Source organism: Pinus tabuliformis, chromosome J, assembly GCF_031772625.1.
Source record: "Pinus tabuliformis cultivar Carrire ecotype Pingquan chromosome J, CPIR1, whole genome shotgun sequence".
Lineage (NCBI taxonomy): Eukaryota > Viridiplantae > Streptophyta > Pinopsida > Pinales > Pinaceae > Pinus > Pinus tabuliformis.
The window spans coordinates 257,443,671-257,469,194 of record NC_142295.1 but is presented as its reverse complement, the minus strand read 5'-3'; the positions used below and the strand labels follow the sequence as shown (position 1 = coordinate 257,469,194).

At 43.9% G+C, this 25,524-nt stretch overlaps 1 protein-coding gene across 2 annotated transcripts in view; it reads right to left on the bottom strand.

Moving 5' to 3' along the window:
• The window catches only part of ALB1 (ALBINA 1), a 309,920-nt gene that overhangs the window by 181,363 nt on the left and 103,033 nt on the right, over positions 1-25,524 (bottom strand). For both annotated transcript variants that reach the window (XM_089377590.1, XM_089377589.1), the window contains 3 exons: positions 12,085-12,219; positions 11,627-11,830; positions 10,752-10,913 (listed from right to left, as the gene is read on the bottom strand). In XM_089377590.1, coding sequence (XP_089233716.1) covers positions 10,752-10,913; positions 11,627-11,830; positions 12,085-12,219 — 501 coding nt within the window. The remainder of the gene's footprint in view (positions 1-10,751; positions 10,914-11,626; positions 11,831-12,084; positions 12,220-25,524) is intronic.

Sequence of the window (25,524 nt, the reverse complement as noted above, 5' to 3'; positions counted from 1 at the left end):
AGCTGCCAAGAGATTTTCGATAGTGAGCTTTTGCAATGAGGGGCAAGGATAGTTGGGTTGGAGTATCTTCTCCAGGACCCAGGATTAGCAACAGAGAGACAGAGAGACACCAAGAGGAGGCAGCGTAGACCCAGGAGGGGTTGACGCTGGGCCAAAAGGGCCCACGCAGAGCCAGAAGGGCTCACGCAGAAGTAGCGCAGTCTCCCAATGCAGAAATCTGAAATTTGTCAGGGAGCTCAGATTTCTGAGCCTGGAGAGCTAGAAATTGCTCCAGAGGGCAGACGTTTCTCAATTGGGCTGACACAGAACCTGTTGACGCTGACGCCTACATAAGTATAGCACAGAGATAGCCAAGGACAGTTGGTTTAGTTGTGGGAATAGCCGAAATTGCCGGGTAGAGTTTGGTAATCTAAGTTTTTCTGCCAGTTTATTTTCCCTGTAACTAGATTGCCGGAAGGGCATCCAAAGTTGTATTCAGAAACTACTGCTTAATAATATAAAACTCTCAGAGTTGTTGCACTGGTTTTCCGGCATTGGGTTTTTCCAAGGACATTTGTCTAAAAAATATTGTGTCACTTGTGCATCTTTCTCTATTTGTTATTTTCTTGTTTTGGGCAAATCAATTAATTAAGTGGAGACTGCAGTGTGTTAGCTTCGATATTTGTTGTAGCCTATAGGAAACAGTAAATAATTTGTTTCAGAAATTAACAAATAGAAGTTTAATCAGTTGTTGCAGTAGGGATTCCGGTTTGCGGAATTTTCACACTCGCCACCAATCCACCAAAACTCCTAGCCAATCTCACTACCAAGCCAATCAAGACAACATCTCCATGTCTTCAGCGGAACCCTCTGCTCCATGATCTAGACACCCACAACTCCCTCTGAGTTGCTTCGTTGTGCACACTCTGGTTCACTGTCCTCCAAATTAGCTCAGACATGCTCTGAAACCATATTGTTTTTCCACGATCTTGGGTCTAGGAGAGAATCTTAGAATCTCTTACGCTACCAAACCAAGAATCACAACGATTCTACTAGTGCACAGAATATGGACAATTTTTTACAATTTTCAACCCAACTTTGTTATATTAATCAACATATAATACAACAGTTTAGGGCCCTTGTACCAGGGATAATGGCCCTCATACATCCACTGATACAAGACACAAAACTGGAGCTTGGTGTCAATCCATCAACAACCAATCTACCCTCAACAAGATACTCTAACCATTTGGCTGATGTAGTTAACTTCACAGCTCCCTCAGTTGTACCCTGTACCTGCCCAGTACTTCGGCTCCCGATCTGCAACTCCTGCCTCTATCAATGCTCCAAGTCCATCTGGCCACTGAATCTTGGTTGTCAATCTGCTCTCTAGTTGTGCCTTAGTCCATCAAGGGCACAACACGTCGAGACTCTTGTCGAATTGTTCACAACTTCGTTTGTGAACAACTCTCAACTGCCCACTGTTGCTCCTCAACTACTCAGGGACTTCAGCCCACTATGGTCTTCCTGCACTGCTCCAATGAAGACCAACATAGGGCACGGAGGGCTGCCACCTATCACTGCAAGATGTCCATCTCTCACAATGAACACGGGCTAGGAGGATTGGCCATCATCTGTTGTAGAAGTCCTTCACCACACACAAGTCTAGGGCTACTCAACAGCTCCTCTAGTTCATCAACCCTTGAGCTCAACAACCGCCACACTAGCAGCCATCTAGGTCCATGAAGATGGTGCACACCGGGCTCCAACTTGGACACTATCATGCTGTCCTCAGACAGACCATAAATGCCCAATCCACATTCCAACTTGGCCCACTCTCACGTTGCCCTCCAACAGACCACAAGTGTCCAATGCTGCTATAGCATCTGCTCCTAGTTAGGGTATCCAACACCTATGGAGACCCTTCCACATGGCTGCTAACAGACTTCACCAATTTGTCCTCTCCTAGGATACATCCAACTAGCACCAACTCAACATGAAACCATCAATAAACCAGATACCTTGTCATATCATGGGCTGTCATATACTGCTGTAGGTCTGCACTACTGGTTAGGGCTACAACTACACTGCTACAACAATCCTTCCTCACGTTCAGGCCTCCTTCTTAGCTGTGGCTTCACTCCTAACACCTCCTGCTCCTATTAGCTACTGATATGGGCTTATACCAGCCCTCAAATGGGCCTCCTGCCACACCTGTGTAAGGAAATACCTTTATGGCCTACCTGGGCAAGTAGTCCTAGCCTTATGGCCCACCTACACACTGGTGTTTAGGCCTGCTGGCTATCTGAACTTCACAGCAACAACTGTGGCAGCCTTTGGTTAGGAGAAACACCCACAAACATGCCACCAATCGGCCAAGAATGACCTCCAATTACAGCGGCGCCTTTCTGCTCTACTTCGGCCACCTGAAAGACCCAAAACAATCCTCTTTCTAGCCTCGGCCTCTCTTCTTAGACCTGCGGCTGCCTCAGCCATGATTTCCTATGAGAGATGCACACTTGGACGAGTGAAATGACCTCTCCACTCACTTCTATTTATACAAAACTCATGTGGCGTTACCAACTTACCACACAACTTGTAGCACTCTAACTCATCAAGTCGGCCTCCATTAGGTGCCACATTAACCCACAGTTACATTAGAAAATTCATATCTCAAGTTCTAGACCTCGGATTTGAGTGATTTTTTATGCTCCCTGTTACTCTCGAGATCCTCTATCACCTCAAATCATCACATGTCCAAAACTCATCACGGATTCACACCCACCAGCTTGGGTACAAAGCGCACAGGCTTGGGTTTTATGCCCACAAGTGCTTTTGTGGCGCTCCAACCTCCAAACCCTCCATCCTCAAGGCTTGGAGTACCTCCCAAGCTACAAAATCAACAAAATATTTCCAATTTACACTTAAATTCTTTGAGTTTTGACTTGGGTTTTAGTGGCACATTCTGTCCAACAGTTTAATGGCACATGGTTGTAGGTGCATTTTTTGTGTAGTTTATTCCATTCAGTGCATAATATTAAATGAGCATTCAAAAAAATACTTCAAGCCAATGAGATTTCAGCAACATATATCATTTAGATAACACTTCACATGGGTACAAACTTCTGATATGGATAAATTAGAAATGAAGCTTCAGATTTATGCACCAACACTATGACTGATAAATACAAATAACAACGAGGAACCTGAGTACATTTCAGCCAGAGAATGACAGTGGTTTCCTTCAGCCATATAGGCACATCCACAACAAGGTATCCGGCCCCCTTTCAAGCAGAGATTTGGCCTCCCAATAAGCAAACAGCCTCCATGCTATATTGTCAATGGATATTACAGCACTTCCAGCCATCAAATAAGGAACTCATGGACCTCTACAGCTCCTGTACACTTCAGAATTTGAGCTTCCAACCAAACCACAACACCATGACCAATTTTTTTGCAACTCTGATAGTGTCATATCAATGAACTCGTCCTCCTTTTGGGCATATTATGCTTAGCCAACAAAGAAATGAAATACACAGCCAGCAAGGGATAGAACTTGTTGATTTGGGGTAGCATCGGATGTGCTCTAGCCACGAAATTTGGTGGAAAGGTTGGGGCACATGAGATCTCCAATACCCAAAAAGGGTTTGGGCAGATTCTAAACAGATCAAGAGATATTAAAATAATTAATATTTTTAATGGAGTCCCTAAGTCTAAACTTAGGGAAAATAAAATATTAATGTGTATTAATATGAATCTATGTTAGAATGGTCCAAAAGACATGGATCAAGCCAGATCTAATCTTAGCCGTTGATTAGGGACTTAATCTCGGCCATTGATATGTCAACAGGAAAAGTATAAGAGGAGGTTTGAGGGTCACTTGGAGAATACACCAGAGTGATCAGTCATTCTATTCTCTAGAACGGGGTTTGCTAAGAGAGATAGAATCAATGATCGGAGAGCAGCTGAGGGGCATTGAGTACAGAGAGACAGAGAGGCAGAGATAATGTTGGGATAGAGTAGAGCATCCAAAAAGAAAGACGCGGGAGCAACCAGTGCTCAGGCGGGGCCACGCAGAGGCAGCTAAGTGTTGCGCAGAGCACCAGAGTGGCCAGCATAGTTGACGCAGAGGCTCAGAGAGCTGACGCAGGGCCTCCTCGGGCTGACGCAGGCCAAGAGAGGCTAACGCTGGGGTAGGAGAGGTTGACGCAGTCCAGATTGGACAGACGTTGGGGTTTCTGGGGTAGATTGGTGCTGAGTAGCTGCCGAAAGGATTATCCGGGATTTCAACCAGTAGATTTATTAGAAATTGAGAGGTATTACTGCCAAGGAAATTCTCTGTTGGGTAGGCCAGTTTCAGCACCCAGATTGTACTCTAATATTACTTAATAAGAAAACCCTTAGATAGCTACACTGGTTTTCCCACATTGGGTTTTTCTAGGGACATTAGTCCAAAAATAATGGTGTCATATGGTGTGTTTGTTTTTGTTTCTTTTAGTTGCTGATCTGTAATATGTTGAGCATGCACTAGTGTTTATTTTCAGTATTTACATTGTAAATAACTTGTTAAGGAAAATAACAAGTAGGTAGGAATAAATCAGATAAAGTGCATGGAGGGTTTCTAAGTAAACCTAGAAACTTCAACATGGTATTAGAGGGTGATTCCAGATCACAGGAGGACTAAAAGACATCAACTGAGCGGAGCAATAACAGCATAAAACAGTTGTCCCGAGGTGACAGAAGCTGTTTCTAGCAGTGCATAAGCCAAGGACTATGACGCAGAGCCAGCCAGGGCCACGCAGAGGAAGCCGAGAGCTGTGCAGAGCCTCAGAGAGGCCAGCGTCGCTAACGCAGAGGGCTAGAGAGCTGACGCAAGGCATCCCAAGGCTGACGCAGACCCATCCAGGGTGACGCAGGGCCAGTGTGAGGCAGAGAGGGGCTAACGCAGTTCACAGAGAGGCAGTTGCTCGGGTCTAGAAGGCTGTAGGAATATTGCAGAGTGGAGTTGGTGAGGTACTGTAATCAAAACAGTAATTGACAGAGCAGGGCCAGAGGAGTTGTTACCGAGGGTTTCTAGCCAAGGAACCCAGATCAGCAGTGCAGTTGCACAAGACGATCAGAGTAGGGGGCATCTCGACAACTGACAAAAGGATTTCCAGGAGGGAAATCAGGACTCAGAGGGAGTCTAGAAGAGAACTTCCAAATTGGAAGTAGAGACTTAGAGGAGTCAAACAGAGAACTTCTAGGAGGGAAGTAGAGGAGCATCATGGCACTACATGGGGTAAGAGACCAAGATAGACTAGACAGAGCATCGAACTTCGCATTCTAGAAGGCCAGAATCTTATCAGTGCTTGACAAGAATCATGCCAAGAACTTCGCCTTAAAGGTAATAGTTGTCCAAGTCGACCCCAGTGATAATGACAGATACAAGGAGGCGATGGCGAGGGCCAAGAGCATTATCCTTGACGGGGTCAAGGATCATGTAGTACCACATATAGCCAAGAAGGAAACGACATTTGAGATGTGGGAGGCTCTCAAGAATTTGTACCAGCATACTTTTGTGCAAAGAAGAATGCTACTCGAGAATCAGATGAGGTCGTATCAGATGAAGAAGGGTCAATCAATTGACACCTTCCTTGGAGGAGTGAATGGGATCAAAGACCAATTGACTGCTATAGAGCGACACCGGATCAAGAGCTTATGGTGAGGACAGCCCTGAATGCTGTCTCAGAAGATTGGGAAGTATTTGTCTAGAGTATCCTGGGCAGAGGGACTCTCCCACCTTGGGACGAGATGTGGGCAGCTCTTTGCCAGGAAGAGATCAGACGGCAGTTGAAGACAGGGAGCAGCAACAAAGGGATCAAGGTCAAGCAGGAGGAGGATGTGGCCCTAGCATCTGAGGGAAAGCAGGAAAAGCAGAAGAGGAAAGATCTTTCCAAGATCAAGTGCTTCCACTGTGGGGAGCTAGGTCATTATGCAACCCAGTGTCCAAGGAAGAAGAGTAAGGGAGAGTCTTCCGAGACTAAGGCAGCACTAGCACGAGCAAAGAAGGAAGTTTTGACAGACGATGACTGTGCCATGAGTGCACACGCACCACTTGAGCGGAAGTGGGGAGACATTGAGCTGTAGTCAGGCGTGTTGGGTGTGGAGCCTGATTATCTTCTGTATTCAAAGGTATCGCCGCATTGGACCCCAGATAAAATATTCGCTGCAGGGGGGTCCAGGGGGGGTAGCTACGACCTTTAGGAGCCCCCCCTGGCGGGGGGATCGAGGGTAGTGCCCCCGAAGCTAAGAATAGATGTAAAATTGCCTTGTAAAATATTGTAATTTTTGTAGTTAATCTAGGCCGTTCATTAGGCGGAGATCTGACGATAGAAGTTATGTTTAATTTCAGGTTTTTTTTCCCTAGAAGGCAACCCCTCGCTATATATGAAGGAATTGTATTGCATCTACATACATCTGTATTCTGAGTAAGGAAGAGAGAGGAGATTGAGAGCGAAGAGGGAATTACAGCGGATCTGCTGTAGGTTGTATCTCTTCAGTTTGTTGGATAATATAAAAAGGACTGGCTGTTTCTCTATGGACGTAGCCCAAATTGGGTGAACCACGTATATCTATGTCTCTCTTGTTTTATGCGTTTTTTGTGTTTATATTTCTGCAATATTTATGTATTCCATTGCTCAGTAATATATAATTCTCTAACAAGGCGAACTACAGGTGATGAAGGGCAGGATCCTCGAGGTACCCAGTCTCTTGGATTAGACCTTGCTATGGGAGCCTCGAGGAGTAGCAGGATTGGCTGCTGTGGATAGAGACGGATGCGGATGACGCGGCAGAGAGAGCTACAATGCAAGAGTCCCAAGACAACGTGAGACTAGCAGGCTGCAGCAGTGTGAGAGGCATAGGAGTGTTGCACCAGTGCAGGATGGCACAGAGAGGTGTGCAACGGTGCGAGATGCAGGGAGTTGTTGCAGCAGCGCAGAGGTCAAAGAGGGAGCACTTGTCAGCAGCAGAGGGAGATTCAGCATCAGTGGGTGTATCTAGCCCAACAGGGAGGTCAGTTGGGAGATCAGTTACTTACTTTTCAATAGATGAGTTGCAGTGTAGCAGTGGGCGGCACGATGCAACATGATGAGAGGAGGTGCAGTGCGGATGTAGTGCTGGGAGAAAGGACCAGCAGCAACACAGATGCAGAGGGAGCTGTCATACATATGCAGTGGTGGCAGTGGCAAAACCATAGAGGATGTTGGGCAGGGAGGCCTAGCATCAGCACAGGTACCGATGCTGGATGATCAAAGTAATACTCAGTGAGGAGTATTGCTAGAGCACAGTCCTCGCTAAGAGGGAGTGTTGATTTGGGGTAGCATCGGATGTGCTCTAGCCACGAAATTTAGTGGAGTGGTTGGGGCACATGAGATTTCCAACACCCAGAAAGGGTTTGGGCAGATTCTAAACAGATTAGGAAATATTAAAATAATTAATATTTTTAATGGAGTCCCTAAGTCTAAACTTAGGGAAAATAAAATATTAATGTGTATTAATATGAATCTGTGTTAGAATGGTCCAAAAGACATGGATCAAGCCAGATCTAATCTTAGCCATTGATTAGGGACTTAATCTCGGCCATTGATATGTCAACAGAAAAAGTATAAGAGGAGGCTTGAGGGTCACTTGGAGAATACACTAGAGTGATCAGTGATTCTTTTCAGTGATAGAATCAGAGAGATAGAATCAGTGATCGAAGAGCAGCAGAGGGGCATTGAGTACAGAGAGACAGAGAGGCAGAGATAGTGTCGGGATAGCAGTAGAGCAGCCAGAAAGAAAGATGCAGGAGCAGCCAATGCTCACGCAGGGCCATGCAGAGACAGCTAAGTGTTGCACAAAGCACCAAAGGGGCCAGCGTAGCTGACGCAGAGGCTCAGAGAGCTAACGCAGGACCTCCTGGGGCTAACACAGGCCAAGAGAGGCTAACGTAGGGCTAGCGGTGAGCTAGGAGAAGCTAACGCAGTCTAGATTGGACAGACACTAAGGTTTCTGGGGCAGATTGGTGCTGAGCCGCTGCCGGAAGGATTATCCAGGGTTTCAGCCAGCATATTTGTCAGACACTGAGAGGTATTACTGCCAAGGCAATTCTCTGTTGGGTAGGCCAGTTTCGGCACCTAGATTGTACTTTGATATTGCTTAATAAGAAAACCCTCAGATAGCTGCACTGGTTTTCCCACATTGGGTTTTTCCGGGGACATTAGTCCAAAAATAATGGTGTCATATGGTGTGTTTGTTCTTGTTTCTTTTAGTTGCTGATCTATAATATGTTGAGCATGCACTAGTGTTTATTTTCAGTATTTACATTGTAAATAACTTGTTAAGGAAAATAACAAGTAGGTAGGAATAAATTAGATAAAGTGCATGGAGGGTTTCTAACTAAGTAAACCTAGAAACTTCAACAGAACTCAGCCTTGTTTAGCAAACAAACTCGTTCCCTTGTCACTGATAAACCCAGCTCATCTTGCAGTAAGGAATATGACCACTCAGCCAGCAGATTTAGAGTGAATTCGGCCCTTCCCCAATTGAATTAAAACATTGTTTTGAATGGTCACAATGGTTGCCCTTCAATGCACAAGTTCCGAAGCAAACTCTGATAATTTGACTGAGCAAATGAGTTCTAGAAAGACCCAACTCCACCTCTCCAAAATTGGCACAATAATTCAACCTCAGTTCCCTTGAAATGCACTTCAACTTCAGCTACAGGAGTATCACTTGGTTCTTGATATATGAAGTAATTAATCAACTTGGCCTTCTTGGAGATTTGAACCCTGCAATAAACACAATGGAAGATCTGAAATAATCTCCCCAATGAGCTAACTAGGGTGGCACTAGAAGTCCACCAAAATTAGCTTTGAGTTTCGCTTGAAACTCACTTGAGCTTCCTTTCTATGTCAAGAGATAGATAGGAATAGAATGCCTTGCCATTGAGTTCCTCCTCCTTTTATTATTCTACATGGACCCTCCCTCTAGCTTCTAGATCCTCCTTTTCCCTATTATTTTATTGGTGGGGCCCAATTTCCATTAGGAGACTTTTGCCGCCATTTTGAATAAAATAATAATTTGCCTCCTTTCTCAATAAAATATTAATTTGCTGCCATTTACTAATAAAATAATAATTTTCCTCCCTTCTCCAATAATATATTATTTTCCGCCATTCTCCATTAAAATAATATTTCTGGTTTCTCCACAAAATAATATTTTCTCCCTTTTAATTTAATATCACCAAAAATTGGCAAAACTCCTAAGTGGATTTTTCACTCACAAAATTTGGGAACATTTATAATATATTCTTGATGTGGCTTCACTTATGTATTTACTTCCTGTCACCTTCTTTGCACTATGTTCTTAGATATTTTTCTTTTCCTGTTGATATAGCAGAGCTATGAGTTGCTTAGGCACTCCCATTATGTATTTGTACTCACTCTACTCTTTTAGTTTCATTAACCTAATTTTGTGGTCCTTCAACTGAGACTAATAAAATTCTCTCAACTTTATTTATCTGGTCAATATTTTGGAAGAGCTACACAATACCCATTTTCTCCTTTCTCCTAGAACATTATAGTATTTGATAACACAATATAAGAATATTTTTTGGTCCCCTACACAGGTGACAGGTACGATGGGGTACAGTATTCTTACAAATAAAAGGACTAATGTCTCAATAATACCTTATTATTGCTATACACGTTGTTAACATAACATTCCTCTTTCAGCACCCCTTTTTTAATGTGAAACCTCATGATTTAAAACTCAAATCCTTGTTCCCAAAGAGCTTGTAACTTAATAGTTAGTGCCACAGTGCTTGGCTATGAACTGAGATCTCAGCCATAGTTTGCAAAATCATGCAACCAAGTATAATATTGTGGCCTCCTAGAGAGTTTCTAATCCGAAATACATTTATTCCAAATGGCTGTTGACCAATTGATGTACACTGACCAAGTGGAAGAGTATGAGTGTTTGCTGAAAGACTGGCTATAAACATGAAAAAATTTTGCAACTATAGCTTCTGATAGCAAGACTCTGATACCAATTGATATTAGCTAGAGATGGAGAAAGGTGAGAACTGATAATAGAACTTCTAGGACACAACAAAGTACCAAAAACTTTCTTGCAGAATAGTATTGTAATCTCAACTCTAAGTGACGGAACAAAGCAGAAGGGATCCAAATAGAAATAGTTACTTTGCCTGAGAGTGCCCCATGCCTCTCCTAGTGTATAGGATCTTACATAAATGATGCAACCAGTTATATCTTGCAATTTTCCATCTACTCTACTCCAACCCTAATTATAGGTGTGCTGTGTAAGGGTGCACATGCTTGCACAGAAATACAAATTAATATCTTATACTTAGAAGTAGGTTCAGGAATATGTGTTAAGTAATCACCAGTTTACATTTTTTCAGTGTTTACACCTGTTTCATAAAACCCTTTTCCTAGTGGTTTTTTAAGGCATGAAATGCCTTAACAACTCCTTTTGTGGTTTTAATATTGGTTGAACTTTCGAGTTCCATTGACCATTTTGGTCATTCGTAGACAATAATATAATTTGGTTTTTTCTTTCTTTACATGCAATACCAATCATACAAACTTATTTTTAAACTTAGCAATGACATTGAAATGCCTGGGTAACAGTGAAAACATCTAACATAATTTTTAACAAATGTAGCTTATTATCTTTTACTTAATAAAATGCCAAAAGAACTTTGTGCAGTACTTAAAAACAATTACCAGAGCTCCCGCTTTGCGGGCCATTCGCTTGGCTCTCATATCAGTCTTCTCCACAAAAACCCGTCTGGTTTCTCCCTTTTCAAAAGCTCTCTGTCTTCGCAATTTTTGATAGGGTGCTGCTGCTCTTAGGGTTGCATCAATGGCTAGCCTCCGTATGGGTCCCTGTTACAAATCTAATCAGAATACATAGAAATAAAATTCAAGATCTACAGGGTGGTGAGGAATCCCATACCCAATCTAGACTCACAGTAATCAAACTGAAGATGAAAAAGGAAATAATAAGAAGGAATTGATGTACACTTTAATCCTTTCTCAATTACCCATTTTATTCCTCTATCCTTGTATCCAGAAGAGGAGAATGGATGGATTTTGAACATTTAATCGGATTAAATGTGTAAAAAACTTAGCAGTTTTATGTAGTTTCCCTACAATTTCCATATGTAAAGTTAATTTTTGCCTGAGATTCTTTAATTATAATAGATAAAAACAAAACTCATAAAAATTGCCCATCTTGATTTCATTGTCTAGTGCACGTTGCAAAAGCTTTGCCCTCCAGGAAGCATTCCTGCTTCTGAGGTGTAATAGAAGCAAATACTTTCAAAACTATTGTAGATGCTTCTTGAAAGAAGCTTGGTTCCAGGAAGTTTAAAAAAAAAAAAACAAAACAAATTAGTTTTGCTCAACCATTTATCTTACAAACCACCTGGTCACAAAATGTCTGTCCCATTTATCATATTGAATGTTTGTATATGCATTTTCTTCTTAAAAATTCAGATATGACATCTCCCACTTCACCATCCCAGTCATCTGCTTCTTACATCAATTTGGCATAGAAGAAGCATGAAGTGTGAACTACAACTGTCTAAATTGCAAACCTTTGGAAGCATGGGCTTGATGTATCGTCCTCTATCCTCGGAAAATATTACATTTTTGGCACGACCAGCTTTGCCCTTTCGCCTCTGTGCCTGTTGTGCAAAGAAGAGCAGCTTTGAGTCCACCAAACCACCTTCTGCATCAAAGATAAACTCATCTGGTATTTGCTCTTCTTCTTGCTGTTCATTATCACCATCATCCTCCCCCTGACTTGTGGCCACACCAATAAAGACTAATGTTAATTGCAAGTACATAGCAACTCTTCCAATTTACTGTTGTAAAATAAAACTAAAAGAGTACTGAGAACAAACAAGAGTTTAGTACACACAAAATAACAAGCATATCTGACATCATCCAGAAAAAGATGCAAAAACAGAACCAGATGTGTTTCCATAATCGAGAAAAAAGTGTCGAGTATGGACAATATAGGCAATAAATTGATTAAAAACAAAGATCTTACATCTTTATCTTCTTCATTTTGTTCTTCTGCAGGATCCTGATTTTGTGGTGGTGGTGGTGGCGGTGGAGGAGGCTGGTTCTGTTTTTCCGGTGGATTTTCATTAACTGTGGAACGAGGTATTATCACCAGCTCTACCTGCATTAAAACCAACACTATTGAAATTTAAGAATCTCAAAAAATATTCAAAAACAGATATGACTCAAGCAATTGAAGCTTGGTGAAGGCCAACATGTGTAGGACAAGGGAGTTATGTCAACTCTTTCGCATCCTATTTTGTTTATTATTGCAATATACTATGTTCAACAAAGACTCTGGGACGGGGGGACACAGGTGCAGGGAGACGCACAGGGGGTGTAATATCCCCAACTAATTAATATGGTTAGGAAGTATTTCCATTTTTGCAATTTTGGCCGTTGGGAGATATTTTGGCATTACGACTTAGGAAAGGTGGATTAGGAGGACCCCACTTGACATTTTGGGAAGAGAAGGCTTCCAAACATTAGAAAAGGAAATAAATCAAAGTGCAAGTGGAATGTGGGGGCCACCCCAAAGGGAATGTGTACCCCTTAGGAGAGTTCGAATTTGTGGGAAGAGAGAGAAGAGGGAACTCAACTTGTGGGGCCCACATGGAGAAAGAAAAGGGCAGCAAGATAAATAGAGGAGGACCTCATTTTCGGTGACTTTTGCTCATTTGTCATCTAAAGCATTGTTTGCTCAAGCTGTTTAGCTGGATCAACGGAGTGTTGTTCAGCACACGAGATCTCCAAGCAGAAATCTCAACATACCTTTGGGTGACTTAGAGTGCCATCCCTAGGAAGAGATTAACTTCATATTGCAGAGCTGTTCTGGTGATTATTCAGGCAAGTCGTGGGTTTTTCTCAGCAAGTTGGACGCAGAAGAGGAATACGCATTACCTGGGAGAGACAGTTGTGGGGCAGCATCTTGTCAGGGTTTCAAGGAGAGAATTGGGCTACAAAATTGCTGAAGGATTGGAGTGCTGGTTGGGCACAATTCAGTGGATGTTTTGCTGTGGCAGCATCACCTTTGCAGGGACCGCGTGGGCCTGTGCAGAAGCTAATTCTGGGCCACACGTGGGAGTTGAGGAGAGGCACAATTGGGGTTGGATAGAGCCAGGATTTGTGGAGGCTACCAGAGGGAATTTTTCTAGCCTTTCTCATCATTTTTCCGGGGTTGTGAGGACAGATCTACAGGTGGGACAGATTTCCCAACTATTGGAGCGACAAGTGTAAATTGGGGCAAAATTCGAAGGTTTGAATTAGACCAAACCCTTTTTGGGTTTTTCTAGGTTTGTTGAGGAGAGGCCAAGATTAATTTGGCAGAATTTTCTGAGCAGTCTAGAGGGACCAAATAGGGGTCTCTTTCCAACCAACAGTTGTTGGTAATTTGCACCATTTTGTAGGTTTTCCGGGTGGTTGCTTTGCGCAGATTCTTTTCTGGGTTTGGTTGAGCACATTGTGGAGAGGCACCAACTACAATATCAGAATGTTTTGAGCACAAGAGTGGCAGATATCAACATTTTCTTCCACTAGCAGGACGCAAAGCTTAGTTGGGTTGATATTTGAGCACTTGGGCAGTGTTTTCTCAACCTAGGGCTTTGCTTGCTTGTTGTAGCAAGCCCAGGTTCCTCTTTCCCTCACTATATTGTACTTATTCAGCTCAAAATTTAATATAAAGACCCAGTTTTGGTGCCAATATATGTGTATCTACTATTTATGTATGTTTTCCATTTTCGGGTATTGTTCATGAGCATGTCTTTCTGTTATTCACTGTTAATTTCCTATTAGGAACATTATAGTGGTATCAAAGCCATGATCTTGGCTAGCTGTGGGGTAGCCAACGAGATCATGGGAGAGTTGGGCATGTATGCACAGTGACAGGAGATCATGGGAAAGTCGGGCATGTATGCACAGTGACGGGTTACACCATACACCACCCATGGCTCAAGGGAGATTCAGCATGCAGGAATTTTGGGGTGGAATCCACTAGAATGATGAGAGGTTGGGCCAGTTGAGGAAGGTGATTGACCAAATCCATCCTCATCCTTACAACAGAAACACTAGAGGTACACAGGTCGTGAGGGCACAACCATCTACACCATCTGGGGAGAGTCGACAGAATCCAGGCACCAGATCTCCTCAAAAGGAGCGACAAGACAATGATCGTTTGAGGGTGAGACCAGGAATTTTGGGGTGGAATCCGCTAGAATGATGAGAGGTTGGGCCAGTTGAGGAAGGTGATTGACCAAATCCATCCTCATCCTTACAACAGAAACACTAGAGGTACACAGGTCGTGAGGGCACAACCATCTACACCATCTGGGGAGAGTCGACAGAATCCAGGCACCAGATCTCCTCAAAAGGAGCGACAAGACAATGATCGTTTGAGGGTGAGACCAGGGGCACTATTGTTGGTGGAGACCCAGCTTTAGGCATCAGGAGCCTGAGGAGGAGGTTGAGCATGAGGTTGAGGGCACGCTAGATTGTGGGGAGCACGTAGGTACACCCAGTGTGACGCAAGAGTCACCCTCGTTGGAGACTCTTTTGACCATTCTGGTTGATATCTTAGTGGAGAGAGTAGAGCATACACTAGTAGTGCCATCCGTTGATGAGGTGATTGGGGTCATGTCTGGGTTTTTGGGTGATAACAGCACACAGCAGATAGGGGAGGTGCCAGGAGATGTATCCACCCTTGATGAGGCACCAGGAGATCCAGAGGCATTAGATGATGGTCGACCATAGCAGTTCCATCAGTTTCAAGTCGGCCTTCTTGTTGATTTGGGGTAGCAACGGATGTGCTCTAGCCATGAAAATTGGTGGAGAGGCTAAAGCACATGAGATCTCCAAGACCCAAAAATGGTTTGGGCAGATTCTACACGATTAAGGAGATATTAAAATAATTAATATTTTTAACGGAGTTCCTAAGTCTAAACTTAGGAAAAGTAAAATATTAATGGGTATTAATATAAAACTGGGTTAGAAGGTTCTAAAGGACATGGATCAAACCAAATCTAATCTTATCCATTGATTAGAGATGTAATCTCGGTCGTTGGAGACTCAACAGAAAAAGTATAAGAGGCTTGAGGGTCAACTGGAGATACACCAGAGTGATCAGTCAATTTGATTTTCTAGATCGGGGTTTGCTAAGAGAAATCGAACCAGTGATCAGAGCTGTAGCGAGGTGCAATGAGTACGAGGTAGAGAGGCAGAGATAGTGCCAGAAGTCCAGCGTAGAGGCCGAGAGGCTGCGCAGAGCCTCAGAGGGCTGACGCAGAGGGTTTCAGGCTGACGCAAAGGCCAGGAGGGCTGACACAATGCTTCAGATTGTGTTGGAGAGGGTTTCGTGGGGCAGACTTTCAGAGTATCTGCTTCTGAAGAGAGGTATTACTGCAAGATTTTGTATCTCTGTTGGGTGAGCCAGTTTGGCACCCAGTGTACTCAGAAAAGATGCTTAATAATAAAAACCCTCAAAACTGTTGCACCAGTTTTCCCAAGTTGGGTTTTGTCGGGGACGATTGTCCAAAAATAACGGTGTCCCTTGTGTGTTTGTTCATTTATTTTAGTTGTTGATCGGTAGATGGTTGAGATTGTATTGTGTTTATTTCAGTATTTATATGGTTAAATAATTTGTTAGTAATTAAACAAGTAAGCGAAATAAACCGGAGAATACAGATAAATTTCTAACGGGTAATACTTAGAAATTTCAACATGGTATCAGAGCGTTGCAGATCACAAGAGAGCTGAAGGCACCAACTAAATCAGATAATTTGCAGCAGACACAGCTATCCCGAGAGACAGAAGTTGTTCCTAGCAGAAAGCAGCAGAGAAGGGTTGACGCAGAGGGCCTGCGTCATCAGTTCGAGCCAGAGAGAGGTCAGTGCAGTAAAGGAAGGTGGAAAAGGGTCACGAAGAGCCACGCAGAGACTAGAAGGGTTGACGCAGTTGGCTAGTGGACCAATTTAGCCAGTGTCGGGATTACACAGAACCTAAAGGCTCAGTTCTTCAGTTGTTGGGGCATACGAAGCTGTGGGCAGATTGCGGGGAGTGAAGTTGGTGGGGTGTTGTTGCTGCCGAGACATGACAGTACCTAACAGGGCAAAACAAAGGTAGAGGGAGTCGCTACCTAGGCGGATTTCTAGCCAAGAAATCCTAATCAGTGTTGCAAGTGCATAGGAGATCGGAGAGGTGTGATTCGACAGTTGGCAGGAGGATTTCCAGGAGGGAAATCGAGACTCAGAGGGAGTCTAGCAAAGAACTTCCAGGAGGGAAGTAGCGACTCAGAGGGAGTCGAAGAGAGAACTTCCAGGAGGGAAGTAGAGACTCAAAGGAGTTGAGAAAGAAGAGCAGAGAGATAGCAACAAATGGACTGAGGGATCAGGATAGGCTGGACGGGGCATCCAACTTTGTCATCTGGAAGGCCAGGATCCTGTCCATTTTAGATAGACATTACATCAAGGCCTTCGCCTTGAGAACCATGGCTATCCCAGTCGACCCAGCTGACAATGAAAGGTATGAGGATGCGATGGCCAAGGCAAAATGCATAATCCTTAATGGGGTCAAGGATCATGTGGTCCAACATATTGCCGAGAAGGAGACAGCAAAGGAAATGTGGGATACCTTGAAGACATTGTAACAAGGCACTTCCGTGCAGAGGAAGATGCTACTGGAGAATCAGTTGTGGTCATACCAAATGCAGAAGGGGGAGCAGATAGATCACTTCCTCGGTAGGTTGCAAGAGATCCGAGACCAACTGACTTCCATAGGGGCCACGCCGGATCAAGAGTTAATGGTGAGGACCACCCTGAACGCAGTCTCCGAGGAGTGGGAGACGTTTGTCCAAATCATTTTGGGCAGAGCGACTCTTCCAGGATGGGAAGAATTGTCCGCAACTCTACGCCAAGAAGAGATCAAACGGCTAACCAAGACGTGAAGTAGCAACAAAGGAGCCCAGGTCAAGAAAGAGGAGGAAGAGGATGCATCTCTGGCATCTGTGGGGAAGCAGGAGAAGAGGAAGAAAAAGGACCTCTCCAAAATAAAGTGCTTCAACTCTGGGGAACTGGGGCATTATGCGAACTAGTGTCCAAGGAAGAAGAATAAGGGAGAGGCATCTGACTCCAAGGCAGCGCCAGGGAAGGCAGAAAGGAGGTAGGGGATGATGACGATTGTGCCATGAGTGCTCATGTACCTCTAGAGAAGAGGTGGGGAGACATCGAGTTGTAGTCAGGAAGACTACAAGCGATGAGGGGCAGGATCCTTGAGGTACCCAAACTCTTGGATCAGATCCAGCTACAGGAGCCCGAAGTGACAGTGGCAAGATGGCAGATGTCGGTAGAAGCAGATGCGGATGAAGCGACAGAGAGTGCTACAATGTAGTAGTCCCTGGCAGCACAGTGGGGATTGCAGCAGTGCGAGAGGCACCAAGGAGGCTGCAGCAGTGCAGGATGGCACAGAGAGGTTTGCAGCGGTGCGAGAGGCACGGAGTTGTTGTAGTAGCGCAGAGATAGCAAAGGGAGCACGAGATAGCGGCAGAGAGATCTTCAGCATCGAGAGGGTTTCTAGCCTGACAAGGAAGCCAATAGTTGGGTGGATCGGTTACTTACTTCTCAGTAACTAAGTTGCAGTGCAGTAATAATAGTACTAGTGTTCATTTGGGGTAGCATCGGATGTGCTCTAGCCATGAAAATTGGTGGAGAGGCTAAAGCACATGAGATCTCCAAGACCCAAAAATGGTTTGGGCAAATTCTACCCGGTTAAGGAGATATTAAAATAATTAATATTTTTAATGGAGTTCCTAAGTCTAAACTTAGGAAAAATAAAATATTAATGGGTATTAATATAAAACTGAGTTAGAAGGTTCTAAAGGACATGGATCAAGCCAAATCTAATCTTAGTCGTTGATTAGAGATGTAATCTCAGTCGTTGAAGACTCAACAGAAAAAGTATAAGAGGAGGCTTGAGGGTCAGTTGGAGAAAACACCAGAGTGATCAGTCATTCGATTTTCTAGAGTGGGGTTTGCTAAGAGAAATCGAATCAGTGATCAGTTACAGTGAGGGGCAGTGAGTACAAGGCAGAGAGGTAGAGATAGTGTCGAGAGACCAGCGCAGAAGCAGAGAGGCAAAGGCAGAGCTAGAGGAAGGCACGCAGAGGCCAGAAGTGACTTCGCAGAGGCCAGAGGGCCAGCATCATCCACGCAGAGGCTGCAGGAGTGACGCAGAGAGCCAGAGAGGTTGTGCAGAGCCTCAAAGGGCTAACGCAGAGGGTTTCAAGCTGACGCAGAGGCCAGGAGGGCTAACGCAGTGCTTCAGATTGTGCTGGAGAGGGTTTTGTGGGGCAGACTTTCAGAATATTTGCTTCCGAAGAGAGGTATTACTGCCAGATTATTTATCTCTGTTGGGTGAGCCAGTTTGGCACCCAGTGTACTCAAGAAAAGTTGCTTAATAATAAAACCCTCAGAACTGCTGCACCAGTTTTCCCAAGTGGGATTTTTCCGGGGATGATTGTCCAAAAATAATGGTGTCCCTTGTGTGTTTGTCTATTTCTTTCAGTTGTTGATCTGTAGATGGTTGAGACTGTATTGTGTTTATTTCAGTGTTTATATGGTTAAATAACTTGTTAGTAATTAAACAATTAGGCGAAATAAACTAGAGACTATAGATAAAATTTCTAACGGGTAATACTTAGAAATTTCAACGTGGTATCAGAGCGTTGCAGATCACAGGAGAGCTGAAGGCGCCAGCTGAATTAGAGAATTTGCAGCAGAAACAACTATTCCGAGTGATAGAAGTTGTTCCTAGGTAGAAAGTAGCAGAGGAGGGTTGACACAGAGGGACTGCATCATCAGTTCGAGCCAAAGAGAGGCCAACGTAGAGGCAAAAGGAGGCAGAAGAGGCTCACGAAGAGCCCCGCAGAGACCGGGAGGGTTGACGCAGTTGGCCAAGGGAGAAAATCAGCGTTCCCAGGATTGCGCAGAGCCTAGAGGCTCCATCCTTCAGTTGCTGGGGCATAGGAAGCTGTGGGTAGATTGCGAGGAGTGAAGTTGGTGGGGTGTTGTTGTTGCTGAGACAAAACAGTACCTAACGGGGCAAAACCAAGGTAGAGGGAATCGCTACCTAGGTGGATTTCTAGGCAAGAAATCCAGATCGGTGTTGCAACTGAATAGGAGATCGAAGAGGTGCGATTCGACGGTTGGCAAGAGGATTTCCAAGAGGGAAATCGAGACTCAGAGGGAGTCTAGCAAAGAACTTCTAGGAGGGAAGTAGAGATTCAGAGGGAGTTGAAGAGAGAACTTCCAAGAGGGAAGTAGGGACTCAAAGGAGTCGAGAAAGAAGAGCAGAGAGATGGCCATGAATGGACTAAGGGATCAAGACAAGCTGGACAAGGCGTCCAACTTTGTCATTTGGAAGGCCAGGATCCTGTCCGTTCTAGATAGACATCGCATCAAGGCCTTCGCCTTGAGAACCGTGGCTATCCCAGTCGACCCAACTGACAATGAAAGGTATGAGGATGCGATGGCCAAGGCAAAATGCATAATCCTTGATGGGGTCAAGGATCATGTGGTCCAGCATATTGCCGAGAAGGAGACGGCAAAGGAAATGTGGGATACCTTGAAGACATTGTATCAAGGCACTTCCATGCAGAGGAAGATGCTACTAGAGAATCAGCTGCGGTCATACTAGATGCAGAAGGGGGAGCAGACAGATCACTTCCTTGGCAAGTTGTAGGAGATCCGGGACCAACAAACTTCCATAGGGGCCACGCCGGATCAAGAGTTAATGGTGAGGACTGCCCTAAACGTAGTCTCCGAGGAGCGGGCGACGTTCGTCCAAAGCATTTTGGGCAAAGCGAATCTTCCAGGATGGGAAGAATTATGGGCAGCTCTTTGCCAAGAAGAGATCAGACAACTGACCAAGACGGGAAGTAGCAGCAAAGGAGCCCGGGTCAAGAAAGAGGAGGAAGAGGATGCAGCTCTGGCATCTGCGAGGAAGCAGGAGAAGAGGAAGAAAAAGGACCTCTCCAAGATACAGTGCTTCAACTGTGGGGAACTAGGGCTTTATGCGAACCAGTGTCCGAGGAAGAAGAATAAGGGAGAGGCGTCTGACTACAAGGCAGCGCCAGCAAAGGCAGAAAAGGAGGTAAAGATGATGACGATTGTGCCATGAGTGCTCATGTACCTATAGGGAAGAGGTGGGGAGATATCGAGCTATAGTCAGGAAGACTACAGGTGATGAGAGGCAGTTTCCTTGAGGTACCCAAACTCTTGGATCATACCTGGCTACGAGAGCCCTGAAGTGACAGTAGCAGGATGGCGGATTTCGGTAGAAGTGGATGCAGATGAAGCGACAGAGAATGATAGAAGTGCAGAAGTCCGAGACAGCGTAGAGTGGGTTGCAGCAGTGCGAGAGGCACAGAGGAGGTTGCAGCAGTGCAGGATGGCATAGAGAGGTTTGCAGTGTTGCGAGAGGCCCAGAGTTGTTGCAGCAGCGCAAAGGCAGCAGAGGGAGCACAGTATATGTTGGAATTTCTAAGTTTAACTCGTTAGAAATTCTTCCTGTACTATCTGGTTTATTTATTTCTACTTGTTTAATTACTTAACAAGTTATTTACCATGTAAATATTGAAAATAAACATAAGTACAATATCAACATCTATAGATCATCAACTAAAAGAAAACAAGCACACAAGTGACACCGTTATTTTTGGACCAATGTCCCCGGAAAAACCCAATGCAGGAAAACCGGTGCAGCTATTCAGAGGGTTTTATTATTATGCAGTTTTCATAATACAACCAGGGTGCCAGAAATGGCTCACCCAATAGAGAATGCCCTCGGCAGTAGTACCTCTCCTCGGAGACAGATATTCCAGCTGAATAATCACTAGATGAACGATCCCACAGCAACAATTGCAGCTCCCACTGCTCTGCGTCACTCTGATAGGGACTGCGTCACCCTACTCAGCTCACCAACACCCAATCTGTCCCATGAAATCCTTCCAGCGCTGCCTCTTGGCCCTGCGTCAGCTCTGCTAGCCTCTGCGTCAGCTTCTGGAGCTTCTGCGTCAGCCCCTAGACCCTCTGCGTCTCACACGCTGGCCTCTCCTGGCTCTGCACAGCTCCTAGCTGCCTCTGCGTAGCACCCAGTTGCCTCTGCGTCAACCTCTCCGGGCTCTACGCTATCTCTCTAGTACCAACTTTGCCTCTCTGCTATGTATTCACTGCCCCTCACTGCTAATCATTGATTCTATCTCTCTTAGCAAACCCCGCTCTAGAGAATATAATGATTGATCACTCTGGTGTGTTCTCCAACTGACCCTCAAGCCTCCTCTTATACTTTTCTTGTTGGTCCATTGACGGCCGAGACTAAATCTCTAATCAATAGCTAAGATTAGATTTGGCTTGATCCATGACTTTTGGAACATTCTAACCCAATTTTATATTAATACCCATTAATATTTTATTTTTCCTAAGTTTAGACTTAGGAACTCCATTAAAAATATTAATTAATTTAATATCTCCCAAACCGGTTAGAATCTGCCCAAACCATTTCTGGGTCTTGGAGATCTCATGTGCTTTAGCCTCTCCACCAATTTTCATAGCTAGAGCACATCCGATGCTACCCCAAATCAACACTCCCTCTCAGCAAGGACTGTGCTCTAGTAATACTCCACACTGAGCATCACTCTGATTATCCAACATCAGTCCCTGTGCTGATGCTAGGCCTCCCCGCCCAACATCCTCTGCACTGCTGCATCCTGTACTGCTGCCAAACTGGCTTACCCACAGAGAGAAAAATTCTCCAGCACTTCTCCCAGTCCCAGCGTCAGTTTGGCTGACCTCTGCGTGGCTCCCAAACACTTTGCGTCAACCCTGGGCCTCTCTGCGTCACCCATGCAAGCCCTCTAGTGACTGTGCAGTCTCCTGTTGCCTCTGCGTCTGCCTGAAATGCCCTGCGTCTGCCTCTCCTGCCTCAGCGCTGGTCTCCAGTGCCTGATCCCGTCTCTCTGTTCCGTACTTGTTGCCTCCTGACTGCTCACCAGACCACTAGTTCGAATTTCTCAGCTAACCTCGCTCCAGAAATTGAACTGATTGGTCTCCCTCAGTGTGTTCTCCAAGTGACCCTCAAGCCTCCTCTTATACTTTTCTCGTTGACAAATCAACGACCGAGATTAAGTCCCTAATCAACGGCTAAGATTAACTCTGGCTTGATCCATGACTTTTGGACCCTTCTAACACAATTTTATATTAATTCACATTAATATTTTATTTTCCCTAAGTTTAGACTTAGGGACTCCATTAAAAATATTAATTATTTTAATATCTCCCAAACTGTTTAAAATGCCCAAACCATTTCTGGGTATTGGAGATCTCATGTGCTTTAGCCTCTCCACCAATTTTCGTGGCTAGAGCACATCCGATGCTACCCCAAATCAACATCTCTATGTTTGGTTGTCTCTTTATGATCCTATGGTTGTTACAGTTGAGATTCTCCATGTATAATTGCTTAATGATATAATTGACAGAAGATAACTTGAGTGTAAATCATTGGAAATAATTTTCAGATTAGAAAATCAGTTTCTATTATAAGAAAATTCAACATGGTATCAGATCCTCGGTAAAAGAGAAGCCACTTTAGAATCTTGAAGAAGCCAAGTTTTGATGAGAAAAACAAACCCTAGAAAGAGGGACTAACCTAAGTCTACGAAAAGTTTTGAAGGACAACAAGGTGGAAAAGGACAAGTATAGGTTGAAGGTAGGGCCTCAGAGAATCATCCAATGCTGCAGATAAGTAAGTCACAATACCTCTGCAAAGAGGCCTCAAATATCAGATTTATGCAACAGGCCGAGTGAAGCAAGACATCAAGTTGAGGGATGAATGAAGAAAGACTAATAAAGGGTTGAATGATCTAATGCATTGAATACATGAAGAATGAGTTGATTAGAATATAAATTTCCTACAGATTGTGGAACATTATAGAAATCCAAGTGGAAAATTGAGCTATTTTGTAGATATTCATGTATTCCTAAAGAATTTGATTAAGAAATTGCACAATACTTAGCATATCACTTTGAGATAATAGGATCAAATGCTTGCTTGAGGAAAGATATCACTGGCCCACTTTGAGAAAAGAAGTTGACATGCAATCTAGAAAGCACATAAATCAATGTTTGTGATTGTGGATCATTTTTTAAGATGGCACATTTCTTCAATATTAAGCTTCTAACAGGCCGAGAATGGGAAGTACATTTTAAGGATGATTTCAAGAGTCAGGGAGGCAGAGATCAGGAAGGCCTCAGGTCTGTACCAAGAGGACCGAAGGACCTTAGTCAGAGATCAGGAAGGCCGAGAGGCCTCAATGAGTTAACAAAGGAAACCGAGAAGCCTGTGAAGAGACCAGCAAAAGTAAAGAGGCCAACGAAGTCACCAAAAATAACTTCCCTTATAAGTCAAGGATGCAATTTGACTAATACCTTGAAAGCAAAGGTGCCATTACTTGCCAGAATATGTAATATTCTAACTAGAGAAATACAGTGTATATCAAAACATAAACTAAGCTACAGCCAATAAATATAGCATGCAAATCTGAAAATTCCACACCATACAAATGCAATCAGAACATCATAGAGCAGAAATACTGATTTTGAGCCATTTTATTATAAATTGCAGGGATAATCTGTGTGCAAAAAGTGAGGAATGAGTGCACCTGGGCTTGCTACAGTAGGCATGCAAAACCCAGGTGAAATGGAGAATTTCCCCACGTTGAAATTAGCTCAAACTGCTCAATGCACTGTCCAGAAAAACCTATTGCTGCTGCTGGAGGTAAATGATGATTTAACCCTTCAGAACTGCTCCAAAAATTATGCAAAATTATATGTATGCTCCTTAGTGCCCAACCATCCAAACCCAGAAATCTTTTTATCTGATTCCGATTGTCCAGAAATACCCAAATTTAGTGTGAATTCCTCCAACTGTTGGCCCAGCATCCAACCCAGAAATACTGTTGTAGTTCTGCTCCAAATCCTCCCTCAATTGGTTGGAAATTCTCTGCAAAATTATCTCTGCAATATGAGTGAAATTTCTGCCCCAATCTATCTCAAAATCCTTGCTCAATTCTTGTGCTGCAAATGTGCCCAAAAAGGTCCTTGCATGGGCCCTAGAAATGACAAATTTGGCTCTCTCAAAAGCAACAATCCCCAGCTCTGCAAATCACCCAAGTGACTCGCTCTCCCTCAAGGAAAATCTCTGCAAATTCTTCAAGTGTTGCTCCCCTGGAATCCCCTCTTCCAAGCTCTACGAATTTCTGCCTTTGCATCCTCCAGGAAACACGCACTGGCTGAAGCAAGTGATGGAATGCCTCACAACAACTTTAAATCGATCCTCCAGTCAACTCCAATTTCTCTCCTAGGGTGACACTCTTAGTTCACCGAAAGAGAGTTGGGATTTTCCGCTTGGAAATCCCTGTGCTAAGCAACACTAGTTGACTTGGCTAAACAGCTCAAGCAAACTCTAAGTCTGAAAATGCACAATCAAGGAACCCCAAAAATGAGTTCTCCTCTCCTATTTATAATTGTTGCCCTTCTCCTCCTTGTGGGCCCACTAGTTCGAACTCCCCTTTTTGCCTCCATTCTCTTGTGGTTCGAATTTCTCCAAGGGGTTCGATTTCCCTTTTGGGTGGCCCCCACAACCCACCAACATTTTAATTTTTCCATTTCTCCTAAGTTGGTCTTCTCTCCCTTTGCAAAAATTTTATTTATGCCTCCATACCCCTTTTTCCTAAGTTCAATCGCCAAAATATTTATCAACCACCAAAATTGCAAAATTATGAATTCTCCTTAGCAGAATTATTTGTTGGGGACATGACCGAATAGGTTGAAAGATTGTTTGATTCAAGAAACCAAAGTGAGCTGATCTTTAGTACCTAATTCACCATTGTTTGAAGAAGTCAATCTTGGAAGATTGAACAGTGAAGAAGAGACCGAGCTCCTCATCAGTTTTGGAGACCGAAATTCTCCTGTGAATGTCAAATCATTTCAAAGTTGGAGTTGTCCATGTAAAGGAAAAATTGTTACAATTACAATGATTTTGAGGAGGTCGAGCTACTTGGAAGGGCTGAGAACAATCATCTAAAATCTGCGAAGTATTTTGTTTGTGAACAAAATTTGTTGATGACCCTTCTGCAAAGAAAGTCTAGATCATTGAAGATTGTTACTTGCTCATTTATTAAAGGTTGGTTGATGGAGCAAGTTCTCTTGTAAAATTCTATAGAGGACATTAGAATGCCATAATCCTATTCCCTCCTTTGAAGACACTTTACTTTCATGAAGTATTCTGTGGAAGATTGGTGGAACTAGGACACACCTGTATGTCCACAATATATTCAGAATGCTCGGTGATCAAATGATTTGAAGTTGTTGAGGAAGTTGCTCCA